The 27,100-nt window shown below is 35.3% G+C and overlaps 1 protein-coding gene across 1 annotated transcript; it reads left to right on the top strand.

Moving 5' to 3' along the window:
• Smp_161980 (ribonuclease II-related) lies at positions 1–26,715 on the top strand. The gene is made up of 17 exons (XM_018793213.1): positions 1–207; positions 238–368; positions 405–559; positions 592–724; positions 5,510–5,687; positions 5,966–6,107; positions 6,315–6,487; positions 10,087–10,369; positions 11,056–11,209; positions 12,311–12,708; positions 14,985–15,170; positions 17,158–17,311; positions 18,505–18,744; positions 19,351–19,515; positions 21,078–21,401; positions 24,919–25,188; positions 26,013–26,715. The coding sequence occupies exons 4-17, from the start codon at positions 593–595 to the stop codon at positions 26,187–26,189; spliced, it is 2,976 nt and encodes a 991-aa protein (XP_018647748.1). The 5' UTR covers positions 1–207; positions 238–368; positions 405–559; position 592; the 3' UTR covers positions 26,190–26,715.
• Positions 26,716–27,100: the final 385 nt, after the last annotated feature.

Here is a 27,100-nt window from a genome sequence, read left to right as displayed (position 1 = left end):
ACGCCTCTTAAGTCCCCAGCTTATCTGTGTTGCATAAATATTTCACAGGGATGGTTGGTGGCTATACAGTCCTGCGCGAAAAGTCAGAAAAGACTATCAGATACAAGACTCCCAGAGGTAAAGAGGTTTGTTTGACAAGAGAAGTCTATCTTCGGGACGACATACCATGCAGAAGTTTGTCGTGCTCTCAGGTTGAGTGCCATCAAGGTAGTTTAAAGTCATATTCGATAATCTCAGGTGGACATTGCTTACCAAGAGACTTGGAAACGTACATTTTAATCGATGGATTTTATGCTCTCAACTACTGGGAACTATTTGAGCTTGAAGACATAAAGGGTGTTATTGTTTCACTGTCGTCAGTGAATTTTGTATGGTGTTATACTTTAGTGATTTAATGTCTCCAGGTTCAGCAACAGGCCTCAACGAAACGCCCATATAAGAGAATTCGTTCAAGTCTTGAAGATGCTAGCCAAACATGCATTTTATTTGATAACGAGTTTAATCGCTCCTGTTTTCGTCCTCCTTTTGCGGACGAGATCCTTAAAGATTACACAACAAGGTTAGAGCAGTATGTGTTAAACATTTCCACAGAATGAATTGGGTTGCTGCTAACTGGTACATAAATCACTTGAAAGGCCACGTTTCACTAGTTTTCGTAACAGATAACGAGAATTATGTCCACACTTATTCATCTGAAACAAACACCACATCTTGTAAATTAACTGTAAGTTGTCATATTAGTTTTTTGATAATTCATGAACAGTCACGAGGCAAATTCAACCACATATTGATCCAGGTTTTTAGGGATAGTCATATCACAGAGGAAAATGCTTTACTGCTTTCACGGCTAATCATCAGATGCTCTCCTAAACTGTAATAGTACCAATTCTTATAAGTAATTCTAGCTTGTGACTCGAACCCCACCTCCCTCTTTGTTTCGAAATTTCATTAATTCAAGCTAGACAAAAGATATCGGAATTGAACCTAAGGGTTTTAAGCAGTTGACTTTGGTGTCTGTAAATCAAAATGCATCTACAGATTTATCAAAAAATAATGGATTTAGCCGTGGAATCTTGTTCTGCGTTATATCATCATTTAACGTTTCTTGTATTTCTCAGCTTGTCCTCTTAACAAAATTTAAAACATAGAATGCTCACTCGTTTAGCTCGTTTCTTAACCTTGGGACTCGACATTCTTCCAATGGTCTGGATATTAGCCTGTATGTAGACGTCAAAGCGGGTGTTCCGATTTTAAGTAAAGTTAGAATTAATCCAGATACGTGGTCCAACCTTTTCGACACATGAATGATTAGTCATAACGTCTGGAGTTAATAACATACTGTTCGAAAATTCCATTCGGTATTGCACTTTATTACTGAAAACACACCTTTCACCATTGTCCTAGGTTATGATCCACTGTCAGGTATACAAATTATTACATACTATTTGCTGAAATTCAAGGTAAAATTTGTCTATAAACCAAAGGCTATATGATCAGTTTATCATAGGTCTGCACCCAATTTCTTGTATGTTGTAAGCCCTAACCAATGAGAATGCTTCAAGTTAAAGTACAAATCCGGTTAAGAATTTCGTAATTCAGTACCGTTTTCTGTTTTGGTTTCTATAACAACTTTTCTAAATGACTTATTATATCATTCCCTATCTCCCGTCAGGTAGATAGTGACTGGGGACACTTGTATATTCACTACCTTGTTTGTAACACTTTCTATATATAAATGTACACGTAGTCACCCTAAGCTCAGGATATTAGTGATCTTTGGAAGAATTTATGGTCTAATATTTGGATTCTTGCTTATTCGCTTCAAAAACCATACCCATACATCAGATTCAAGTGTAATGTCTTTTTATTAGTTTTTTATAGACAACATTCAGTGCCACTGTACAACGTGACGTTAACCAAAGCAGGGCTGATTTATGATAACTTAATGCACATGGTCTCCAGTATCCTGAGGGAACAAATGGCGCATGAACCAATTGTTGGTCACCGGCTACCATGGGACTGCATCTCCCACGATGCTCCACTGCCTTGTGGATCAGACCTTTAGGTCAAAGGCTCGGGGTGTGGCCTCCCAAGAGAACCACCTGCTTCGGTTTGGGCACCCGGGCAGTATCACAGCCCACACATAAATAAATGAAATGACACATTCTACTGACAATATTACTCTTGCTTCTACTAGAAACAAGACAATTTACATTATTATTATGATTATTTTTATTATTATTATTATTATAATTATTATTATTTACCATATCGCTAATTCACTCCCTTTTATTCTCAATTTGTGTACCCTTACTTTTCAACTTATGCAGCAGCTCGCCCATGGTGGAAACTCTGTTCTATCTAATTAATCTCCAGTCACTGTCTGGTCGAAAGTGAATGCTTCCACCGATTACGAATACTGAAGCAGTCTTTCTGAAACCACGTACGCCGTCCAAGCTGGCTTCCTTCAACGTTCGCACACTAATGCAGATCAGACGACAGATGGGGCTGGCTTTGTCTTTATAAAGTCTTAATGTTGATGTTTGCTGTCTATCCGAGACCCGTATTCAAGACTTTAGTGAAGTACTACAAATTCGCTCTCCATCTGTCGCCTCGAAAAGCTTGTTTCACGTGCGCTTATCCGGGGACCCTGTGGCATCCTCGTCTGGTCTTGCTGGCCTTGGTGTCGCACTAGGCTCTAGAGCTGAGGCAGCACTAATCGATTGGATCCCCATTAACAGTCGGTTATGTGCTGTTAGATTAGAAAGTTCCATCAAAGTGAGAAGAAACCGGCGTGAGCAACGGCGTCTTTTCGTCATCTCCGCCTATGCCCCGACAGATTGCAGCCCGGATGCAATCAAGGATGAGTTTTACCACCAGTTAACAGTTCTTCTCCAGAAAGCGCGTTCGACGGGTACTGTAATACTTGTCTTTGACTTGAATGCACAGGTCGGGAGTCTAGGCACAGGTTTGGGAGTCAGAAAGTGTTCCAACATCATGGAATCAGTCGTTAGTCGTCCCTATCTTTAAAAGGGGTTCACGTTGTTCCTGTAACAACTATCGGGGGATAAGTCTACTTCCGATTGCGTCCAAACTATTGGCTTCTGTCATTCTTCGTAGGTTGTTTAAAACCTGAGAACGATTGACTCGCGAGGAGCAGGCTGGTTTTCGTTCTGGTCGAGGATGCATTGATCATATCTTCACCCTCCGCCAAATGTTAGAACACCATCATACTTATCACAGGCCAACAATCGTAGTGTTTCTTGATATCAGGGCTGCCTTCGATTCGTTGGACAAGATTGTTCTCTGGGATTGTCTATTGAAGAGGGGTGTGCCTGAGAAGTTCATTAACATCTTAAAGGCCCTGTATACGAACACCTCAGGCAGAGTGAGGGCATACAACCACCTTTCTCCCTTATTCCATTCGAGCAGTGGGGTTAGGCAGGGTTGCCCGATCTCACCATTCCTCTTCAACTTTGCCATCGATGACATCCTGGAAACAGCTCTGATGGATGTAAGTAATGGCGGTGTAGATATGTTGCCTGGAGAACGACTTCTCGACCTCGAGTATGCGGATGATATTGTCTTACTGTGCGATAATGTCCAAGGCATGCAATCCGCACTTAATCAGTTGGCAATCAGTGTCCGCAGGTACGGCATGTGCTTTGCACCCTCCAAGTGCAAAGTACTCCTACAAGACTGGCAGGATTCTCATCCTGTACTCACCCTGGATGGTGAGCAGATTGAAGTAGTTGAGAAGTTCGTGTATCTAGGTAGCTATATAAGTGCTGGTGGTGACGTGAGTGATGAGATTGATGCACGTATAATGAAAGCCAGAGCGGCTTATGCCAATCTGGGCCATCTTTGGCGCCTTCGTGATGTTAGTCTGGCTGTAAAAGGTCGGATTTACAACGCGTCGGTGAGAGCAGTTTTGCTCTATGCTTGTGAAACCTGGCCTCTCCGAGTTGAGGATGTTAGACGTCTCTCTGTGTTCGATCATCGTTGTCTCCGAAGGATTGCTGACATACAGTGGCAACACCATGTTAGTAATGCAGAGGTTCGGCATCGTGTGTTCGGGCGCAGAGACGATAATTCAATTGGTGTCACCATCTTGAAACACCGACTTCGGTGGCTTGGACATGTTTTACGAATGTCGTCCCAGAGACCTCCACGTCGTGCATTATTTGCCGACTCTGGGACTGGTTGGAAAAAGCGGAGAGGAGGTCAGTGTATGACATGGTGTCGTGGCATGAAAGAAAGCTGCAAAGGGCTAGCTTCTGTTGGTCCTTCACGACTCCCTGGCTGGGGTCCGAGAGATGGTGCAACACAGTGGCTAGAGACGTTATCAGATATGGCTCAGAATAGAAGCCGGTGGCGATCCTGCTGCAACCTTCTTTTACTTTCTACATAAAGAGTGGTTCTAACTTTCTTAACTGAAAGAGTCTTCTGGTTGTACATTTCATTTCCCCCCCATCATTACTCTTCTCTTTTTTTCCTTCTTTTACATATACGCATCTTCCCCCTTTCTCCTCCTATTCTCATTATTTTGTGTGGCGCATATGTATCCGGTGCCCTTTGTACCAATATGTATGTGATTAAATAAATAAATGATAGCTCGTCTGTTGAAGGACACTATCTTCAGATACAACACACAAAGAAAGAAATCATAGATTCTGTTCACTAAGTTTAGATGTATTTCAATTGCATTTAGCTATTGACTCTTAATACACTTTTCTTGTGAGGGTTACTTCACTATGGTTTTGTATTCATTAATAACTACTTAGTTAATAGGCCTCCGTAACCAATAATCACTGAATTAATACATAACCGAGTCATTTTGCGTTTACAATTAATCCCCATTGATTTTGTTCAATAAACCTTAACGAAGTTTTTGCTTCAGCGTAGCGATGAGGAGACAGCTAGTAGAGCTGTTAAATATGGTATCGCAGTTGTATTTGGAGTTATCACCGTTTATCCTGCACGTTCAACACCACTACTTGCTTCTTGTTGATCAAAATCAGAGTCACTATTATCTTCCAACTCATACTGTTCCGGAGCGGTGAACAACTATCCGATTACAGAAGGACAGTTCACTTTCCAACCACTACTATGGTCTTCGACTTTAAAAGCATTTTAAATCAGTTCTAATTTTTTAAAACTTGTAACATTAGCCTCCAGATAGCTCTTTAATGACTAAGCAACTCTATCGTCAGCTTCTTCTACTTGTTTTCTTTCCAGTCACAGAGTAAAATCTGGCTCACATACATCCCTCTAAGTTGCTCGGTCGTTTATCATGATCGTTGCCTTAGGGAAAATCATTAAAAATCTTCGTTATGTAATTCAGAACAATATATACAAACAAACAATATAACCCCTGATTAGAGGAGGCAAAAATTTATCCCTTTCCTTAAACAATAAACAAACTAATCGTGTTCTTCAATCAGCAGGTACCTGCATATATTTACTTACACCAGCTATGATTTTAATTCTATGGATGTATTTGTTTCAGGTCTTGGATTTACCAGGGTTTTTACAGATGTACTACCCCACGCTCACAACCGCCAAACTTTTGTTTGATTCTTTGGATGTATCACTTCGTTCTATTCAATCCAAAGACCACAATTTACCAGAGCTCTCAAAATCAGAAAACCCTTCAGAGTCTTTGGACTCGTACATCATGCCTTCAGGTCAGTTCGGGCTTAGTTTTCATATTATTATCAAAAACGAAAATATGATTAGTCAGGATAAGCAAGGTCAAATTATTCAGCTAAGATCTAGGAGAGCTAGTTTTCTGGTTATCCTTGGAAGCAAATTATATAGTTGTTCAAGTACAAACTTCAGTCGTTCACGTCCTCCAGTAAAATCGTGTGTTATACTTATTTCTCGGTATTTTTATTTTTCATCCAGCGAGTGAGCATCACGTTTAGAGTTACCTTTTCTCAGTATAAGTATTTTTTATTTCCAGTGCCTTCTGTCGGTCACATATATCCAGAGTATTTACCTGAATCGGCTTTAGCTGCCGGTTTACGATCTGGACAATTTTTGAAGGGTATTCTCCACGTGTCGCGTTTTCGACCGACTACTGAGGCTATGGTAGCCTTAACAGAGTAAGCTCAAAACAATTAAATCATGTTTTATTAAACCCAAAACAATCTGTTATCGTTTTTAATGATCAAATGTGTTGACCGATTTAAACCATGTTCTAGAATCCGGATTTTAGAAAAATTTACAAACTCAAATACATATTATACTTTCATATTTATTCTTGAGTCATTTGAAGATATTCAATTTTTGTCAATCACTTTTAGTGCTAGTGCAGTAAAGCACCAACCAGAACTTAAAGAAGCGTTGGCAGCACGGAGTGAGATTATGATTCACGGGCTACAACATCGTAATCGTGCTGTTGATGGAGATGTAGTCGTAGTACGTCTTTTACCCCGCGTTCATTGGAAAACTGTTTCATCCGATATTAGTGCTCAAGAAAACTGTGAGTTAATCTGTATTTGGTATTGACATGTTTTGAATTCAATTATGTTTGCTCTATTGACTCACTAATGTTTAGATGAAATAGCCTTTTACTGGTGAAAGTAATGCTAATATCTAAAACATTTTCCAGCTTCCCTTATGAGTTTCAGCTATGAATTTATTTTTCCAGAGGAATCGCAATTTAGTTTCACAACTAAGGGTAAAAATTAATTTTCTACATGGTAACATTATGTAATATACACCAGAAGAGTGAACAGGTCGATCCTCATGTTTAATGTACAGTTGTGTCCGTATACCTATGCAAAAAATATTGGATCAGTCGAGGTCGTTTCTAGTGATAATGATAAGATATTAGAAACAGATTGATATTACAACGACTAGTTTAGTAGTAACGATAGTGGAAGCAGTAGTATTAGTGGTAGAATAAGTATTAGCATTAGTATTATTATTGTTAGTATTAATAGTACAAAAATAAATGAAGATCAAAACAAGTTCCATTTTCCCAAAATCGCAATAAAATGAAGGAGGGATGACAAGGTCCTACATTCAGTTTATAGGAAAGACGTTTTATTTATTTTATTTTATTTAAACACATATATATTGGTACAAAGGGCACCGGATACATATGCGCCACACAAAATAATGAAAGTAGGAAGAGAAGGGATGAAAAGATAAGGCGGACTAAAATGTACAACCAGAAGACTCTTTCAGTTAAGAAAGTTAGAACCACTCTTTATGTAGAAAGTAAAAGAAGGTTGCAGCAGGATCGCCACCGGCTTCTATTCTGAGCCATATCTGATAACGTCTCTAGCCACTGTGTTGCACCATCTCTCGGACCCCAGCCAGGGAGTCGTGAAGGACCAACAGAAGCTAGCCCTTTGCAGCTTTCTTTCATGCCACGACACCATGTCATACACTGACCTCCTCTCCGCTTTTTCCAACCAGTCCCAGAGTCGGCAAATAATGCACGACGTGGAAGTCTCGCATATCCTGGGACAAACGGGTAAGTAATGCAGCTGCTAGGAAACGGGTACTAGGTAATGATGGCAAATCGGTTGATGAAGTAGTGAAACTTCATCAGTTGAGATGTCTGGGACATGTGTTACGCATGCCCAACAACCAACTGCCCCGACGTGCAATGTTTCATGGTGTAGGAGTAGGTTGGAAGAAAGCTAGGGGCGGCCAGACCAAAACGTGGCACAAATCCATGAAGTCACTGACAAGTGGACTGGGCCATGTTGGTAGGTGTAGACTACCTGGTTGGGATTCGCGAGATGATAGCAATCGATGGTTAGAGACCTTGAATGACATGGCTCAAAATCGTTTGCAATGGAGAAGGTGCATCCACTCTTTGTGTTCTACCAAATTCTAATCTTCTGAATTCTTCATGTCCCTTTCCATTTCCTCTTTTCAAATTTATTTCACTGTATTATACTCTTTTAATAACATCTTCAAACCCTAATCTTTCGAATCGCTGCTTATACTCTTACTACTTCTACCACTATGGGATTTGAATCGACAACTGCATCTCTGTGCTAAAGTGGTATGGAAACTTGAACTGATGTATGTACATACGAAGTTCTACGTTGTGACTGACTGACTGAAGCTAATATTTTAGACACTGTATTAGTCAAACTGATCCCTCTGTGATTGTCACAGGAGGACTTTTGTCCTTTCTTACAGACTGGCACAATCAGTGATTGAGACCAGTCCGATGAAATTACGTTTAGTTCTCAGATTCTACCTAAGATCTCAGTCAATTTCACTGTTAATACTGAACCGCCATCCTTCAAAATCTCAGGAGCAAATCTGTCAGGGTCTGCTGCTCTCCCTCGTTTCAAATTTCCCATAGCTTTTGCAACTTCGTAAAGAGTTGGCGGACCTACATTAACTTGCCATTCAAGTCGACTGGGGATCGTGGGAAAACGAAGTGTGTCTGAAAGCCAGTTTAACTGATCCCTAAAGTATTCTGCTCATCGATCCAATCTCCTGGATTGAGAGTGAATAATATGTCCATCTTTTTCCGAGATAGTTTCGCTAACAGTCAGCAGTACGACTTCGCCCTCAGACCTTGAGTTGCTGCTTTTAGTCTTATCGTTCTCCAATCGACCTGCCTGGCATTTTAGAACATACAGGAATATATGTTCCAGCTAATATATCTCAGTTGGGTCATCACGTTAGGCAAGCCTGACCACGGCATCAAGGTAGCAGCTACGGTCTGGCAGATGGAATAAAAGCATTCAGCAACGCAGCCTCGAGACATCTCATTGATCCAGGACATCAATTGGCTACATTGAAGTCTTTCGAGATAATTAATAAACAATCGAACTCCAATCTTCTGAAATTTTCCAAAGCAACAGTGTTCAAACGTCCAAAACCAGATCTTTGTCCAAGACGAAACAGTGATAAATCTTTCTTTGCCCTGGTAACACTGCATCCTTTTTGATGCATCATTGATAATTTCAACTTCTTCTAAACTTTTGGCTGAATCATTGTCATTTTCTTTAATTCATAATTGACTGACTTCAATTCGTATCCTTTTTTATTAACATTAATATGTTTTCAGTTACTTCATTACACAATCACCTAATTTTTGTTAACTCTGTGATTTCTAATCACTATTACGATGTTCTGGAACTTTTCATCTCACACTTTATTGATTTGTCTGAAACAAGAAGTTTTTGTAACCTTATTAACTCTACTGGAATCTTCGATACATCATGATGTACATACTCATCTCTAATCACCTTCGTATTTATAAGTATGTTAATATTTGTAATAGCTTTGATTTTAAAATATCATAGGTTGGAAGCATTTGATGAGAACCTAACGAAATAAAATGAATTCATATTATTCTGAACCAATCTTTGTTTTCTTTAAGAGGTTCCAGAAATGTAGAAAAGTTAGAATAACTGTTCTAGGAGTTTGGAAAAAGTAACTATTATAATAAACAAAATAAATGTTTCTTGTTTATGTCAGCACTTTAAAATATTACACCATATGCTTAGAAATTATTAGACATAGGACTGTCTAGTGAATATTAAGAAGTAGTATAAAATAGTACACTGTAAACCAGTTGAATTAAGAGCGAGCAAAGTCGGAGAGTGTAAAAAAATTTAAGTGCGGGTAAGCAAAACGTAAACAAACATAAAGTCAGTTAGTTATGATCAATGTAAGATTTGGTACAATCAGTTATCTGTTCAAGTTGTTGCGTCTCACGTTAATACAACGAGAAGTAAGATTAAAAAGATGTAAAATCCAGGAAAGGGTTTTATCCTAACCACAAGGGAAATCTAAACACTAAATGTTCAATACAAACGGAATATATGAAATTGAATAAGAGCTGGGAAGAGAAGTTGAATCCATATTGAGGAGACGACAGAAAATGAACGCACTTGCACCACTATGACCGGTTTTACACCATGTCACCATACATCTCCAATCATTGATCACCACTGTACGGGTTCCTCCAACAAAACCTGGACTATTCATTATTCTTATTGGTCCACTTCAATTTAAAATAGAAGTTTAATTCTTGTAAATTTCTGTTTACTACTTTTCGCATGTTCCATAAATTTATTTTATTGATTTCTTTTCTAGGTGCAGCTGAATTTGTAAATGATTTATCAAATATGTCCGGAAGTAAACCTAATGAGGATTGTTTTAAGTCAGAAACAATATCACGAAGTCTACCTTGTGGCTTTGTTGTTGGTGTTATCAGTCATAATTGGCGTGATTATGTCTGTACATATGTTCCTAAATCTACTGAAAATTCATTAGATTCAAAAAGTGAAAGTGGATGGATAATAGTTACTCCATGGGATCGTCGTATTCCTCTCATTCGACTGCATACTACACAAATTTCCAAGTTAACCCGTGAACGGTGAGTAATGCACATAAAATTCTTACTAGCGTGTAATTTCATACTCAACTGTAAAATTTTACCATACTTTATTAGTTTTACTATTCATGATTGACCAATAAATATTCAGAAAGTATGTTTGTTCGTAATTATAATATGTATGACTTTCAAGTGTTGAGCGAGCCTATGCACATTATCTTCCCGTACTTTTAGTAATTGGAATAGTTGTCTTTGCTTCCTTCCTTTCAACGTTTTGAGTGTCAGGTCGAAGCTGGTTTTTATAAAATGTGTGTAACAGATAAAATTATGACCAAATAAGTCATTTTTATTATTGTTATTTTGGATTGGTAGACTATTGTCTTTATTCGAAGCTGTATAGATGCTTCTAGTAGTCAAATAACCTGCAAGTTCGATTTTCTTACACTTATTACATGTAATTTTCTGACATTTATGTGAACGACATCTATCGATACATTTTGGAATAGGTTTCGCAAGATGGGTTGTCTGTGGTGGTTTATGTTTGAGTTATTTTGTTTTTGTATATAGACGCTACAGGTTTGATGATAATAGTGGTCATTTCAATTGTATTCTTCACTATGATCCCTTCTATTGTAAAGTTATGTGAACACTGCTTTTTTCTTAATTTTGAATTTTTTTGTTTTTTGCCCAACAATCAACTGACTTAAGATGTTTTCCTATGATTGTAGTTTTATAGTACGAATCGATACATGGGACTCGTATTCAGCTTATCCAAGTGGTCATTTTGTTCAAACTCTAGGATGTATTGGCGATTTGGAAACAGAAACACAAACCATACTAATTGAACATAATTTAGTTATTCGAAATTTTACTGATGCACAGGTATACTGAGTACTTGATTTCGATTAGCGTTATATGTCACTGTCACTACTCATCTTTTTGTTTACTGTCAATTGGGTGTTATTTTAATGATTGAATAATCATTCAAATATTACTGTATCCACTTTTCTAATGATAGTCGTGAATTGAATTAATGCATAAAAGTTCATCATATATTGTTTCTCAACAACATGAAAATGGAAGGTATATCTCAAAAGTTGTCTAAATGACTATAAATAACATAGAAAATACTTATAACTTGAATAGTTATTGCCTTTGTGACAACAAGTGTCTTCCTGTTGACATACAGTGTGTTCATTAGATATCACTGACTGATGATTAGTAATTGTTGGAAGTTGTACTTCACTATTCCATTCGATATCATATTGTATTATTCGTCTCAGGTTTCTCTAGACAGTTGAACAGTATTCATCAGTATCCGTTTCATTGACTATTTCGTATTCTAACTAATAAATAAATAAATACACCTAGTATTTTCTGTAACAGTTGAAATATCTGTCATGTTCTATATCATTCAACTGGCTTCAAAACACTATTCATTGTTTTACCAGAAAATCTCACAAGTATAAGTTTTTTGCGAATTCCGTTAGCTTTCATCTGACTGTAGATAAAATAAAATTCAAACGGCTAAACTCCATCTTTGCAGTCAATTTCTAAACTTTTCAAGATAAAACTTTGGTTGATATATTTTTTATGTCAAGTTTCCGTGTGTTTCAGGTAGTAATTTTCACTATCAAACTTGTTTTTCTAATGAGCTGGAAACAATACAGAAAACCTTATCCAAGTTCCTTAGTCGTGTTCCTGAAGTTTCATAATAGTCAGTCTAGGCTTAACAAACTTACCATGATTGCTACCAATATTATTTTAAATCTACATGCGTTTTTCGTATGCGGACACAGCTCTTTTTCAATTTCACTTGTCCGATGCACAAACATAGACGTGATTTTTGCGCACCTTCCTTTTGTTGTTAACGTAATAATTTCACTATTTTCTCGAACGTTGAATCAAATTTTTCATTCAACTAATCTTTTTCTATTTATTTATTATATTTATATACATACTCACCCTGAAATTTCGTAATAGTTGAGTGAATTAGCACCACTAAGTGTCCAACGCCCTTGGAAAGTTGATCTGGAAGAAGTAAAGAAACGTCGAGATCTTCGGTCGCCCACTATTTCAGGAAATCCAGACTCCGAAGATATACTTATCTTCAGTATTGATCCTCCAGGATGTCAAGATGTAGATGATGCTCTGTCCGTTCAATGGTTACCACCTATCGTCGATGAATATGGGAAAGAACATAAACGTTTGCAGCTGGGAGTACACATAGCTGATGTTAGTTATTTCGTTCCGTCTGGTAGTTATATTGATAGTGAAGCTCGAAGACGTTCAACCAGTATTTATTTAGCTGATCGTCGGTATGACATGTTACCGGGTTTGTTAAGCGGAGACTTATGCTCTCTATGGAGCGGGCGTGATCGGTAAGCATTCTGTCCTTATTTTCGAAACAGCTGTTATTATATTTTTGTTGACCCAAAGAAATTGGAGTACTAATGTTATCAAACTACTTATTATTCCTTCGATACAACTTAAGGTACTTTTTGTTTTGATTTTCGATTAGTTAAATACAAATATATCCTCTTTCTAGCCTCTGCCAAACCGAAAGACATCTAACACAGAATATTTAGTGAAGAGATCAACGAAAAGTGATTTTGGCGAATTATAAGTGCTTATAAATATGTTTACGGCTTTCTTGGAAGTATGGTAAAGATTGTTTAGATAATAAGTAATAAGAAACAGGTATCCTCAACTGAAGTAAAAGCAGATGGCAAGACTTGGAAGCTTAAGTTTATTTAAACAGAAATTATAGCATCAAAATAATAAAATGTTAATTTTAAGAAACTTCTCAAGGATTTAGGTATCTTTAACAACGTTAAATAATTAAATACTCATAAGAAACGTGGTATTTTTTCTAACCACTGCTCAGGTTATAAGTTACTTCATTCGTTTGTTAGATGAAATTGCTCAGTACAACAGAGCACCATAAATGCCTCATGCAAAATCAAGTAACAGTATTCTGAAGAAATAAAAAATGAAGGAAAAACGCCAAACACTGAAGGGTACAGTTTAAGTGAAAAATTGCATAAAACCTGTTCGAGCCAACAAATCCTGCATTTTAAGATCATATCATCAATTCATTCCTCTTCTTTACCGTACAAAGACAGGGGTTACTAAACCTCAGTATTGCCTATTATTAACGGGACATAGATTGGATTAATGCACGTTCCGTGCCCGATTGTGTTGGCTATTTCTTATCGAATCAGCGCTACTTGGAGAAAACTAGAATCTTCTCATGTAAAAACCATAAATATACTAACGTTTCTCTTATTGTGCTTCTTACTTTCATTTACCCTTGTTATTTGGAATATAGTTTCGTTCCTGTTCAATCGTGTTCTGAATTGTGAACTTGTCGAATGAATTGGTGTCCAAGAATACTAAACAATAGGAATAGCTGGGTCGTAATAAGAGAAATTATAGCACATAAACAACGTTGCTACTGGCAGCGTGCAGTTTTTCGACGAAAACTGTGATGCGACATTTTGTTGTCGGAAATCTTCAGTTTAATGTTCTTTCACACCCTACTATGATCGACATTTAATTAAATATAGATATCGAAAGTATCTACCCCGGGGTCCGATTATATTGGGTCTTTGTGAAAGCAAGATATACTCCAATTAATGGTTTTTTTAATGAATTCTGCCTTCGCAGAGATAATGTTACACAAATTTAACTCTAAGTACAACACCTCCATCTTCGAAGTTGTTGTTTTTTAGCGTTGTAATCTGTGTCAGTTATATTCCAAAATACAGATTATTGGAGATGCTTCTAACACGACAGTCTATGTAATGCGACTAGATAAATCTAGTACTAATAAACAACAATACTTCAGAAATAAAAGCCAAATGAGAGTAAGAAGAGGGGAGACAGGACCTTTCGAGACAGCTTTTACATCTCGAGAAAAAACAATGAGTAGACATCGAAGCCTATAAAGTATTTCCCAAGGTGGTAACTAATATGAATAGGTATTGATTACTTGACCTAGTCATGTCACAATAATACTAAGGTTGGAAAGTTAATAATAACAATGGTTTCTGTAGTTACCTCATTAGGTCCTCAGGCTTGTTGGTTTGGCGTTGTCAGTATGATTAATTCAAATATTAGGTAAAGCCTTGGAGTCTGAACGTTCCGAAAGCTAATCTCTACAGCTTACATAAACAAAACTACTGTTATGATAACCACAAAAATTAGTTTGAAAGATATATTGTCTAAGATGAATTAACCTGCCCAGTGTGTGATGCCATCAGTCTATCTTTCACATAAGTTTATTCGTGCTTTAAAAAAAAATATTTTTTGTCGCGTGTTTGTTTGAACAAGAACAAATAAAATTCCACATGTTTGGCGAACTTACGAGGTCGGCACTACAATGAAGCAAACAGAAATGAATATTTGTAAAAATAATGTGGTTAATTGTTGTGACCTGTCGTAGTTATCGATTTATATCCTGTTTTCTTCATACTATATGTATAAGATTTGATGTGTGTACACTCGAGTTGATTTAGAGTGTTCTATTTTTTATGTCCTTGAAGTATATATAGATATATATCAGTGAGTCGACTGTAACTTTTGTGGTCTATTTTATCGTCTACAGACGGAAATGATCTAGTGGTTTGTAGATTTTTCTTTCTACAACTTTTAGCTATGCTGTTAGCGTATTATGGGAAATAGATATGGATTCATTCGATATCTCAAATATATGGTATGGTCGTACGGTAATCCATTCAAGCTATAAGTTAACCTATGAACTTGCTCAACGCATATATGACTCAGTCACTGCAGATAACATATCATCGAATAGCTGTGCAGTGGAAGAGTTTATTAAGAAGTCAGGTGGATTGGAAGCTGTTAAAAATGATATACCTGAATTAAGAGATTTAAACCGGGTAATTTTTATGTTTCATAATATGTACCTGTTACATTCATTTTAGTGTATTTATTGATCGATACACCTTATCTTTTTCGTGCAATATTATAACTTTACACAGGCTTACACTTTGTAATAGCGAGGTTTCTCATTTTATGAAATAATATTTCATTGATATCGCTAGTTGTTTCCATACTTTGTTGAAAATCAAATTCATACCCAACAGTAGTAGGAGATGCGACAATTTGATAAGTTATAAGTATCAGTCATGTCTATAAACGTATTACAGCGATTAATTTTCTGGTCAAATGAAGGTGGTCGAATAAAAGTCAGAGTGAGTCGACTTTTGAGGTATAAAGCATAATACGATTTATTATTGGGTATTTTTATGCACATAAACAACAGATCTTTAACATTACTGGTACTGAACAATAACTGCAAATTTCTTCATATTATTCCTCAATCTTGATTATAGTTTACCAAGGGACCGTGAATATGATCTAATTGACCAGAAAACAAACCTATTCAATTTCCAGTTTACTATGATAGAAACTAGTCATTGAGACCCAGCAAGATGTACATGACTTCAAGGCGAATATAAAAAATAAGCTAGGAATAAATGAATGTGGTGGCGATAATACACTACTTGAATAATAAATACATATCATGTGACTGAACACCAATTCAAAAGCATTACAAACATCAAACTTCTGTAACAATTTGGAAGAAGACAAACTTTTTATAAACGATTTAAATGTTTGCTTCCATCCTATTTAATGTCGTGGATGCGTACTGTTGAGTTGATTTATTTATTTAGACACATAAATATTGGTACAAGGAAGCACCAGATACATATGCGCCTCACAAATCTCATTCGATTTGTGTGAGGGCTGTGATACTGCCCAGGTACCCAGACTGAACCCGGTGGTTTTCTTAGGGGGCCACACACGGAGCCTTTGACCTGAAGGTCTAGTCCACAAAGCAGTGGAGCATCATGAGGAGATGCAGTCCCATGGTAGTCGGTGACCAACGATTGGTTCATACGCCATTTGTTCCTTCAGGATACTGCAGCCCATGTGCACTATTGGTTTGGAATGAGGGTTTTCCAACTCCCCTAGGTGGACTCGCCGTGTCCACCAACCCAGTTAAAGCGCCGGACATTCGCTTTTCGTCCTCTCAATTTCGTAAACAACAGTAGTGTCACGAGAAGGCAATGAGTAGGACTTCCCTGTCAGAGTCTATATATTCGCGTGGCCATGTGAGAGCATTTCGAGAGGGAAAGCGAACTCTCCCCACTCTCGGCCGTACCAGGGCATTTGGGGAGCCTTTTCAATGCGGATAAATCTTTCGCCTTTTCATTATTAAATGTTTTAAACTCTGAAAGTCCGTTACAGAGAGGTACATATGCTATAAAGTTATATTTTCTTAAGTTATAAAGATATATAATATAGTTTAAAGTAAAAAAAACTTGTACTACATTTATAAGGTTCTATTATCCCACTTATTTCGTTTTTTCCTTAAGTACATAAAATTATATACATTTCCTATATAAAATGTCTTATGATATTCTTCAATTATGTGTTTAAAAATATTTGCATGATTCGCAATGTTTGTCCCAGTGTCAACAAATTGAGTTTCTTTATGTATCGTTCAAGTTAACTTATAACGAATCAAGCATCATTTGGTTCTATGCAATATGGTTTTGAAAACTATCCCTTTTGATCAAGTTTATTTAAACTTAATTACTATATTTAAGTATTCATTAATGTTTTCATATTGGTCTTTCAGAATTATTCAAAGGTAATGATGATACAAAATTAGACTTAAACTTTTCATTTTTAAAATGTATGAATAGTTTTGTTGATTTATGTCATTATTTCGTATTAATGATTTATTGTTTTAAACAATTATCAAAGGATGAATGTTTAACTGCTTTGGATAAGCTTAGTAAATCTATATTATTATTGGTTGATATTGCCTCTAATGTTCGTGAACGTCGACTTGCCAAAGGAGGTTTAGAACTTGAAAGTGTAGAAGTTAGTGTTCAGTTTGCTAATCCTGAAACACGTACTGGAAAACTAGAGGACTTGATTCCAAAAGAGGTATGTTTTTAAGAAACTTAAAACCTTATATTATTCAACATATATGTACTTTAGATGCTTCATAATACACGTATTTTTTTGTTTCATTTGATTGGTGTGTCTTGTTATTTAGAGATGTTAATATTCCATGTATTTTTATCTTAGTCGAACTGATCCATTAGAAATTAAAACTTTAAAGGTCAAATAATATTTTTGCAAAAGGATAAGCAAATTACAAGAAACATACAGTCTGCTCACAGCATGTTACTTTACCTAGATTGATTATAACCTCCAGTAACCTCACGTCTTTTAGATTTTCCTGCTTCATAGTAAAATGCTACTGATCAAGTCTGTCATGTAAAGTATATACTGTTTTGAAACTGCCACCAACTTTTTGACTGTGAGTAGAGAAGTTTTGAATTTAGTTATATTGCGATACTCCTTACTTACTGCATTGGACTTCAGAAATTTCTTACTGTTATTGTGATAAAGGAATTAATAATCTCATACTGTTATCCCCTTCTGATAACAAATAGACTATGAGCTTTATCTAAAAGATCCAAAGTGAATAAATCGATAATACGTTTGTAACGGTAATAATGTTGGCTCAACGGTTGAAAGAAGAGAGAATAATAACTACGCTCCTCTTAAAAAGTTTAAGTCCTGTTATTTTGTATTTTCAACTATCGACTTATCCCTCAGAAACTCTTATTTATATCGGGAATCTGCATGTATCTTTCGGGAAACCTACTGATAAGTTGAGCAGCCTTATGGAAATCACCTAGCTGTTATTGTTTACAAGTTTCAAAATAAATTATAATATACGATATACGTTTGGCTACTACTGTTATGGTTTTCATCATTAATGAAATCTCCTACATCTTAATTACCACGAGTCATTATTCTGAAATATATGTTCTAACTTTATAGCGATATTTTGCCTGGTACTACCGTCCATCGAGATTTCAGTAGTTTAAGATACTGATATTCTTTCAAGATAAATTGTGGTTAATAGAGATCTGAGGGTGTGAGTTTCAGGGATTGATGATAATGTATAACTACGTAACTTGTGGTTTCTCTATCCAATTTAAAAAATATCTAATTTTTAAATGATGGTCTTGACTAATACGCAGTCTTATTAAGAATAACTAATTGCAAAAGCTGAATCTATTTTCGCTTTTTGTTAAAGTCTATTTATTCTAATTTTGAAATAGCCCCTTGAAATGCACAATACAGTTGCGGAGCTAATGATATTTGCAAACCATTGGGTTGCACGTCGATGTGTAGAATATTATCCTGATCGCGCTTGTCTACGTCGACATCCACCTCCGCGTCCGGAATATTTCGATGAACTTAAACGCTGTATAGCTTGTCGAGGCTTCGTTTTAGACACAAGTTCCAATCTTTCATTAGCGAATTCCTTAAAAAATGCATCAGATCCTAATGATCCTGAGGTAAGATTAATATACAGGGAGTTTTTTTGATATAATAAATGATCCCTTTTATTACGTGTATTTTTAATTCCTTCTAAGTGTTTATTTAGATTTTTTTACTGATTGCATCGCATATGCTATTTATTTGTTGTGAATATCTTTCTGGTGAAGTGATGTATTACACATATCAATTGATTTATGCCATAAAATTACGCGTTAGTTACAACATGGAAATCATTTGTATACTTATAACTGGTTCGCAATTCTGTATGACTAAATTGATGTTCTTTAGCGTCTTTCTAGATTATATAGAAGTTTTTACCAATTCCTATCGAGTAGCGTGACAAACATACACATAAATTTCGAATTATTTTGATACGTTTTCTTAGATTGCTCTCGATAAATTCGAAGAACTGAATTTCATATACCTTACACGTTAGGTCTGAGACTAGAACTGTGCATAAATATGTTGACTAAAATATTATCTCACTTTAATACGTTTTCGTTTAGCTAAAGTTGCTTCCAGATAAAGGTAAGCTTTTCTAGTATTTCATTACATGAGAAAATGAATGCCGTCCATTTGAGTTATTCATTCCGATTTTTTCTGATTGTTATGTATATAAATAGGTTAACAAGGTGGTACGTCAACTTGTTACACGTACAATGACAAATGCACTATATTTCTCAACGGGTTCATCAAATATGACACAAGATCAGTTTTCCCATTATGGTTTAGCCCTTAATTTGTATACACATTTCACATCACCCATACGACGTTACGCTGATATAATTGTAAGTTTTTGGATTATTTACACTATCTGACTCAACTTATTTTATTGCAAATTGATTGACTGAATCATTTCCAAAATTTTGATGTCATACTCTGCAGTTTCCAGTAAGTACGATCTATTAATTTCATTTGTCAGTTATTCTGTTAGCGTAGAGTTTTGATTTTCTCGAACATGTTAGTAAGATCTAGTAAATAACAAAAAAAACTGGTTTTCATATTGTTCTGGTTTTTGTGTTTTGCTTATGACCATATATTCCATTGGCTACCATTCAGTCACTGTTCAATTTAAATGGATTCCAGCTTTTTTCTTGAAAAAAAAGTCCAAAAATGCATTTCAATCATTATGGTAATATTTATTCATAGTCTACTTGCAAGCCGGTTAAACCGTTATCGAGTTATCACTCATAAAACTTAATCAGCCGAGAGCTTGTGATAAATGTACGTCAACCTAAGTTATCATACCATATCAGTACATCGAAATCAAATCAACAGTATGAGTAGAAAATATTTCGATATGGTATTATCAATAAAATGGCAAAAGATTAAACTTTTCAGATTGCGTTTCGAAAATATGGGCTGAATCGAGAAAAAAAGTGTGAATATTGAAGTTCAAGGCTTGATAGCAGATAAAGATCGAATGGATCTCTCATTGTGGCTGATTCCAGATCATATCATTAACCTTATCCAATCACTGATTGTAGTTATCGTGCTAAACACAACCAGATATTGTGCACTTATCAATATGGCTCTGTCTGATGACATATGTGGAAAACAGTGAAAATAGAAAAAGAGGTCTGTTAGTTAAATTAGAAGAAATATTAGGGAGTGAAGGAGGTATTTGGTTGTGAACAAGACTCAGTTATATTTTTTTAAAGGTATAATGGCATTTCTTACTTCGCAGTTTCGCATAATGTAAAAGGAAATTTCGTTTTGAGCAAGTTGAATTAAGTCCTGGATCATTTAGGAGCGATGCAGACATTCTGGTAATGTAACTTCACAGCATCACACATGAGCTTCCGTGAGTCGTTTCATCTCAAATTGGGTTCTCCTTGCTTAGGTTTGTTTCCTATCATGGATCATACCATTGCATCTACTCCCTTAATATGGATTTTATTAAATTTATCATGGTTTGTTTATCTGGTTTGAAACACAGTTTGTATCAAGTTCTAGGTTATTTATAGCTGATTAATTATTAGTGGCTGTAAAAACTAGTACAAATCGAACTTGATTCTGACGGCAATTTTTTATAGTTTCCGAATTCTTTACATAACTATCTTTCATCCAATTGCTGAATGCTATTGGTATATGAAATTCACGTTGGCGTTCACTAAATTAAATTTGTTTGTTAAAACAGTTATATCAAAATAAGAAAATCCAGTAGTTTCATCTCATCATTGAGAAAGTGATTCTGAAATGTGTTCATTGTTATATAAGTGTTAATTAACTTTCGTTATTACTTAAACATTATTCCTTAGTTAAATAAAGGAGTCATAAGAGATATTATAATAAAAGCGAAGTGAAATTATTTATAGTATTATATGGTTCTTATTTTTGTTGAATACAGGTTCATCGTCTTCTGCTTGCTTCATTAGGAGACTTCAGGTCACTGACAACAACACAAAGTGAACTCAACTCGAAAAATACTGAGTTAGTCACAATTTTAGAAAATAATACTGATGGGTTATTTTCTTCTGAAGAATTAGCTTCTATTTGCAATCATATGAACGAACAACACTGGGCTGCTCAACAAGTTCAACGATCCAGTTTAGAATTATTTCAAGCTTTGTTCTTTAAAGATAAAGCAGTTGATGATCCATCTCGATATACTGAAGGAATCATTTGTCAGTTGAGAGGCACCAATGGATTTATTGCCTTTGTTCCCCGGTCAGTATTTGTATACCTAATAGGCATATCCCTATTGTTAGTTTAATCTATTGTATTCTTGTTCTTAGTAGATCGAAGCTTGAATTTTGTCAGTTGTTAATAATTATACAAGATCAGTTCAAAAGTGGCTGTGTAACCAATAAATTGACATGTGCTCACTAGTGACTGGCTTCGTGAGGTAATTCTTGGAGCTCTAGTGAGAAGCCGTGACCACTGGAGCTAATCCCTGTCAGATAGAGACAGGTATTTACCTCAGATTATGGAAGATGGTCGCGCGATTCTGTAGATTGATTGGAGTTAGACATCGACACCGTTTGATGCCGGCCCAGTGGTCTAGAGGTTGAGCGTTCGTGTGCGAAACCGAAGGTTCTCGGTTGGAATCCCACGTACGGGATCGTGCATGAGCATTTCTGAGGAGTCCCATACTACGACGAGACGGCCGTCCAATGCTGCCAGGTTTTCAGTGGTGATCTTGCTTACATCGATTCATGATGTCAGTCAAAAACTTAACAATCTCCACAACCTCCTACTGAAAATTCGGAATAACTAAAAAATATTAAATCATATAATAGTTGTCAGTAAATCAAATGAAAGTTTATGACAAAAGGAATATGAATATACATATAATCTAGTTATTTAATAGTTATCCGATAGGCATATATGTAATAATGGTCCATAAATAATTCCTCGTACTTACCATTCATTTGTTTTTCGTTCCGATATTTGTTACTTTTCCAGATACGGTATCAAAGGTGCAGTCTGCATCAAAAACGCAGACGGTCACATAGCATGGGTTGATTATACAACATCCGATTCTGGTAACATTCTTTGGTTACAAGATGTCCAAGACATAGTGGTATGAAATGTTTTATTATTATATTTTCACTCACACAAACCTCCAGAGTGTTATATAAATTTGGAATACAACTACTGTTATAAATAATAAGATACTTGTTATAACGCTAGGGGTTTCTGGTTGTAACAGTCCTTTCACTTCTTACACGTATGTGGGACGTTTATTTACCTTAGATGAATATCTACACTAGATTCCCCCCCAGTGTCTATTCTACAGGACTTCAACACAACTCAGATCAAGAACGCGAGATTAGCCTGACTACAACGTCAATACATTTCCACACCAAAATCCGACACAAAGAACAGTCAATCAATAATAGTCCATCAACAAGTGTCCATACATAATAAAGATAGGGGAATATATATAACACATAAACACCTGTCATCCCATCTAATGTCTGACCCATCAAGACAACCAATCATTGTCATTCTCGCCCACACATCAACTACTTATAACTTTTGTTATTCGACATCATACCTTTTATTATTAAATGTCTGTTGGAAAATGAAGCAACGCTAAGCACTTGATGTAAATTCAAGTCTTCAAATTTATTTTCTAGTAGGAAGGAGTTTCATATTTTTACAAATTGATATCCAAATTATCTTTCGGTACTAAATTATTTCTAGCATAGAAGCACAAATGTCTTTCGGTTATCCTTCGTTGTACATGTAGCATATCTTTCGATTGAATTCAATCATTTTCTCTTTCCAGTAGAGAAAGATCCTTTTAACTCAGGAAATAAATATTTTCATGTAAATTCTTATGCTCGTACAATTCAGTGGAAATTCAGCCAGTGTAACACTAATCGTGATATTATGAAGAACAGTTTAGAACACATTCATGCTATAAATTATCACTGATGTTCTCCACGCGTTCGATAATATTATCAAGACTGAAAGATCAGATATCTAGACTAGACACCTCACTTTACTTTAACGAAATTAACTGCTCGTATGGAAAAAGTTAATCACTGAAGTTCTGAGAACTAATGCATTCGTGCTTGTGAACACTAAGCATGATCAAACAAAAATGTGGTAAACACAGTGAATAGTTCAATATCAGTTCATCTAGTTAAAACCGGTCATGGTGCCAGTACAAACCAATCATCTTCAATCATTAATCAAGTTGGTTATGTTTTATCAAAGTCTATCATACTCAAATTCCTCAAAATAGCAACTGCTATTTGAAATAAAAAACCCATAGCTTCTTTGTATAAAAGAAATATATACAACCCCTTCTTTTAATTTGCCTAACATCAAACCTAGCAAATTCACAGTTACTTTGATTAGAGACTGACCTTATTTACCTAATATAAATAAAACCTTTTATTTTTGTATTTTTATAATTTCAAAGTCAATTTTAATTAAACATTATTGTCATTGTTATTATTATTCACTTATCATGCTATTATTATCATTATAAACATTATTATTAACCTTACTAAAACATGAATAATTAGAGTGAATAATTGTTTTCACTAACTTCACCAGACTATACAGTTACAGATACAAAATTACTGTTGTATTCTAACATAAAATATTAAATTCATTTAGTATTGTTTGTTTAAATCTTCCCATCGATGTGTTAGGACTGCAACTGGTAAGTCTCTAATTGGCATATGTGCATACTGTGCGTATTGCCTCGATATAGCCTTAATTCACAAGCATGGTCAGCAAATATGGATAGTGGCTAGCAGTGGTATCTATGACGTGTGTTTCGTCCTATTAGGACTCGTCAGCTGGATGTACCTGCATCTCAGAGTTGAAGTTCACTGTGGGACTCGAACCCAGTATCTTTCGCTTCCAACGCCATCGTGTTATCCACTCGGCCCATGAGGTTAAATTAATTTAATGCTGACACAATAAATTAAGAATAAGATATCATTTGTTCCCATCTGACTATACATATAATCAAATTAATGATATCTCAGTTGTATATCTAGTTTGTGGTAATTTACCAAAAGATTCAAGATAACGCAAACTCTATACAGCTAAACAAATTAGCAGCGATCCTGTTATCATTGTAAAAAATATTTTAATCTTAAACTTGACCAATCTTTATATAATTTATTTGGACGTATAACTGTCGAACCTGATGAAAATTTATTGGAAAGTATATTTTTTTGTCTATATAAGTTTTTATTTTTGTGTAAATTGATGAACAATCAAACCATGCAGTATGATATTTTGTAATTTTCAGTAGTACACTTACATCACCTTATCAAGGATCAAACCCAAAAAGTTCAGTTTTTGAGACATTTTTCTTTTAAAAGCTACTAATGTTGCTTTTGAAAGTAATCGCATATCAGTTGATAAAAACAAAAAAGTATCAGTCACTCGGTATTATGGGTTGAATAAAACAAAAATGGTAACTATTAAATGTCAATTCATTGGATTGGGACTAAAATTAAAGGCCGAAGGTTCCTATTTTCAATCCCAATCGGGGCTGTAGATCTTTACAAATAAAGACTGTCGCAATAAATGAAGTAGTTTCTGTTATTTTTGGATTTCATTGTTTCTTTAGCTAAAATCTACAAATTGAACAAAATCTTCATAAACCTTTTATACCGACATATAATTTGTTGTTACATGTTTTATTTCAAAATTATAAGAATAATTTCTTTCTTTACGAGATATCCAAGTTTCTCATGATATCCGATTTTCAGATTGAACGTGTTTATTCATCTGAACGATCAGATTGTGGGGTTTTAGAAATCCGGAACTCCAAAACTAATGAATGTCAACAGTATCGTATGTTCGATCATGTCTTATTAAAAATTAATGTCAGTGAGAGTGTTGCTCATGGACTAAATATACGATTGGAACTTGTGGGTCTTCCAAAAACAAATTATTCTAAAGGTAAACTAGTAACGGCAAATATAACAACAGAAAATCATTCAGTCTGTACACCGAGCTTGAATACCAATTTGATAAAGGTAAGTAACTGAAAATGTCTTTATTTAACAACATGTTAACTTGAACTTCGATTGTAATTAATGACGTTTTCACAGTACATAATCTAAGTCAGCTCTGTGGGAATACATTTTGTGCTTCTGAAGAAGAGAATATGGTTTTTTAGTTTCACTGTTCTTATAAAACCAAATAAAGTTGAATAAACTTTTCTTCACAAAGCTACTGCCTTCATTGTCTGTGCGTCTTCTGTCATACATGTCATCGAAACTAGTTTTCTCATCCTTTAATACTGTCTTATCAAATTTTTTTCTAGTTTTCATTCAATTTAATCTCAAGAATGAGAGAGACCGTTTAGGTGTTTTTCTGTTCAGTAACAAAATTGTAATAAAAAATTAATGTTAGTAAAGACGGATTAAAATATTGTATAGCATAAAATCATCGTTTTGAACATCAAGCATCATTTTCCTATAATAATAAATTAGTTTCTTGGAGTAGTAAGAATGTACACGTTATCTATCACAAAAACTTATTCACGCCTCTCAAGTACAGTTCACTACACCGTAATTTCTGCACACTACATATGTGTGATTCATATTTCCAAACAGTCTGTACAGTTATAGACTTTATAACGATTATATAATACAACCATATATTGAAATAATAGTAGTATAGTATACAATGTTGGAAGATATTTATCCGTTTCCACTGCTTTGAATGATGTTGTTTCTGATATTTTGCCATATCATTGAATTCTTTCAGGTTTCCAAGTCCCTACAATATTTTCATAATCATCATTCTCTCTTTTAATTTGTGACGCTAAATTTTTTTTTTCACGTTATTTAACCAGGATGTACAAGATATAGATGCTGAAAGACGTCAAAAACGCGAAGTGAGTGATCTGGAGCATGTTGATGTTTCAAAGCGCAAGCACTTGATTGCTCAGTTACATGATCGTTCTTCACTATATCACCGATTTCATAAACTTCTACGTCAGTCTAATGAAGATGAGATGGAAACTAACTGATTTCTATATTTCTTGTCATGCTTCAACTTCATTTAGATTAAAAATAACTATTTTCTGTGAAGCAGGGAGTGACGTGTAATGTAACAATATCATTGTATAAATTCACGTGAAATTAGTGCACTATAAGACTTGTTTAGTTGAAGAAGTTATGACTTTCTTATGCTGTAAAATATCAGACCTCATTTGAAAGATGAATACATTTGACTAAACTCTACTATATTTAACTGTTTTTATCTGCTCTACTGAAAAAATACATGATTCGTAATGTGCTCTAAAAGACTATCTTCATAAACTCAATATCAAAATTATACTACCCGCTTTTCAAAATGTTACATATATTTCAATTTTTGTTCTTCGTTCCTTGAGTCCCCCACTCAACTAACTAAGTAATCTTATTGTCTTAGGTTTTTTCACTTTTTAGGGCTGTTCTCATGCCTTCATAGTACCTCATTTACAACTACAGAGTGATCTTTTATTTTCTGGTTCATGCTTGATTTATTTCTTTGAGACAGGTGTAGTCAGTCTGCTACGCTAAATCAATGCAACTGCTGAAATTGTATGACTATTTTCAATCCTTCACATATAACTCGGATACTAATTTCCATCCCTACTTTTAAGTTATTCATGGCTTTTCAAGTTCGTCGATGGTTGGAAGCGTAGTGTCAACTACCTATTACATTCAAAAATGAACTTTGGTATAGTTGAAGGACATTTGAATTGTACCTCGGAGCGTTGTGCTCATGGTTTTAATTTCAACTTCTGACAGTAGATATATAATTTCTGTTGGAATGTAGCTACTGACTGATTTCACCGTGATATATTTGTTGAGTTTATACAGTTATTCGACGTGATCCAATATTGGCTTACCGTATACTCGACAATGATTTTGGTATCGTTATCGCTTACTCTTC

Source organism: Schistosoma mansoni, chromosome 1 (genome assembly GCF_000237925.1).
Source record: "Schistosoma mansoni strain Puerto Rico chromosome 1, complete genome".
NCBI classification, from domain to species: domain Eukaryota; kingdom Metazoa; phylum Platyhelminthes; class Trematoda; order Strigeidida; family Schistosomatidae; genus Schistosoma; species Schistosoma mansoni.
The sequence above is the reverse complement of the archived record's forward strand: the minus strand, read 5'-3'. Positions and strand labels throughout refer to the sequence as shown.

What these genes read in the sequence shown, in the direction of transcription:
- Smp_161980 (XM_018793213.1), top strand. Translation starts at nt 593, where the DNA reads ATGAATTGGGTTGCTGCTAACTGGTACATAAATCACTTGAAAGGCCAC. An exon ending in GAAATTTTACTGATGCACAG is followed by an intron (nt 11,210 to 12,310) that starts GTATACTGAGTA and finishes ATTTCGTAATAG; the next exon opens with TTGAGTGAATTAGCACCACT. An exon ending in TGAATACCAATTTGATAAAG is followed by an intron (nt 25,189 to 26,012) that starts GTAAGTAACTGA and finishes TTATTTAACCAG; the next exon opens with GATGTACAAGATATAGATGC.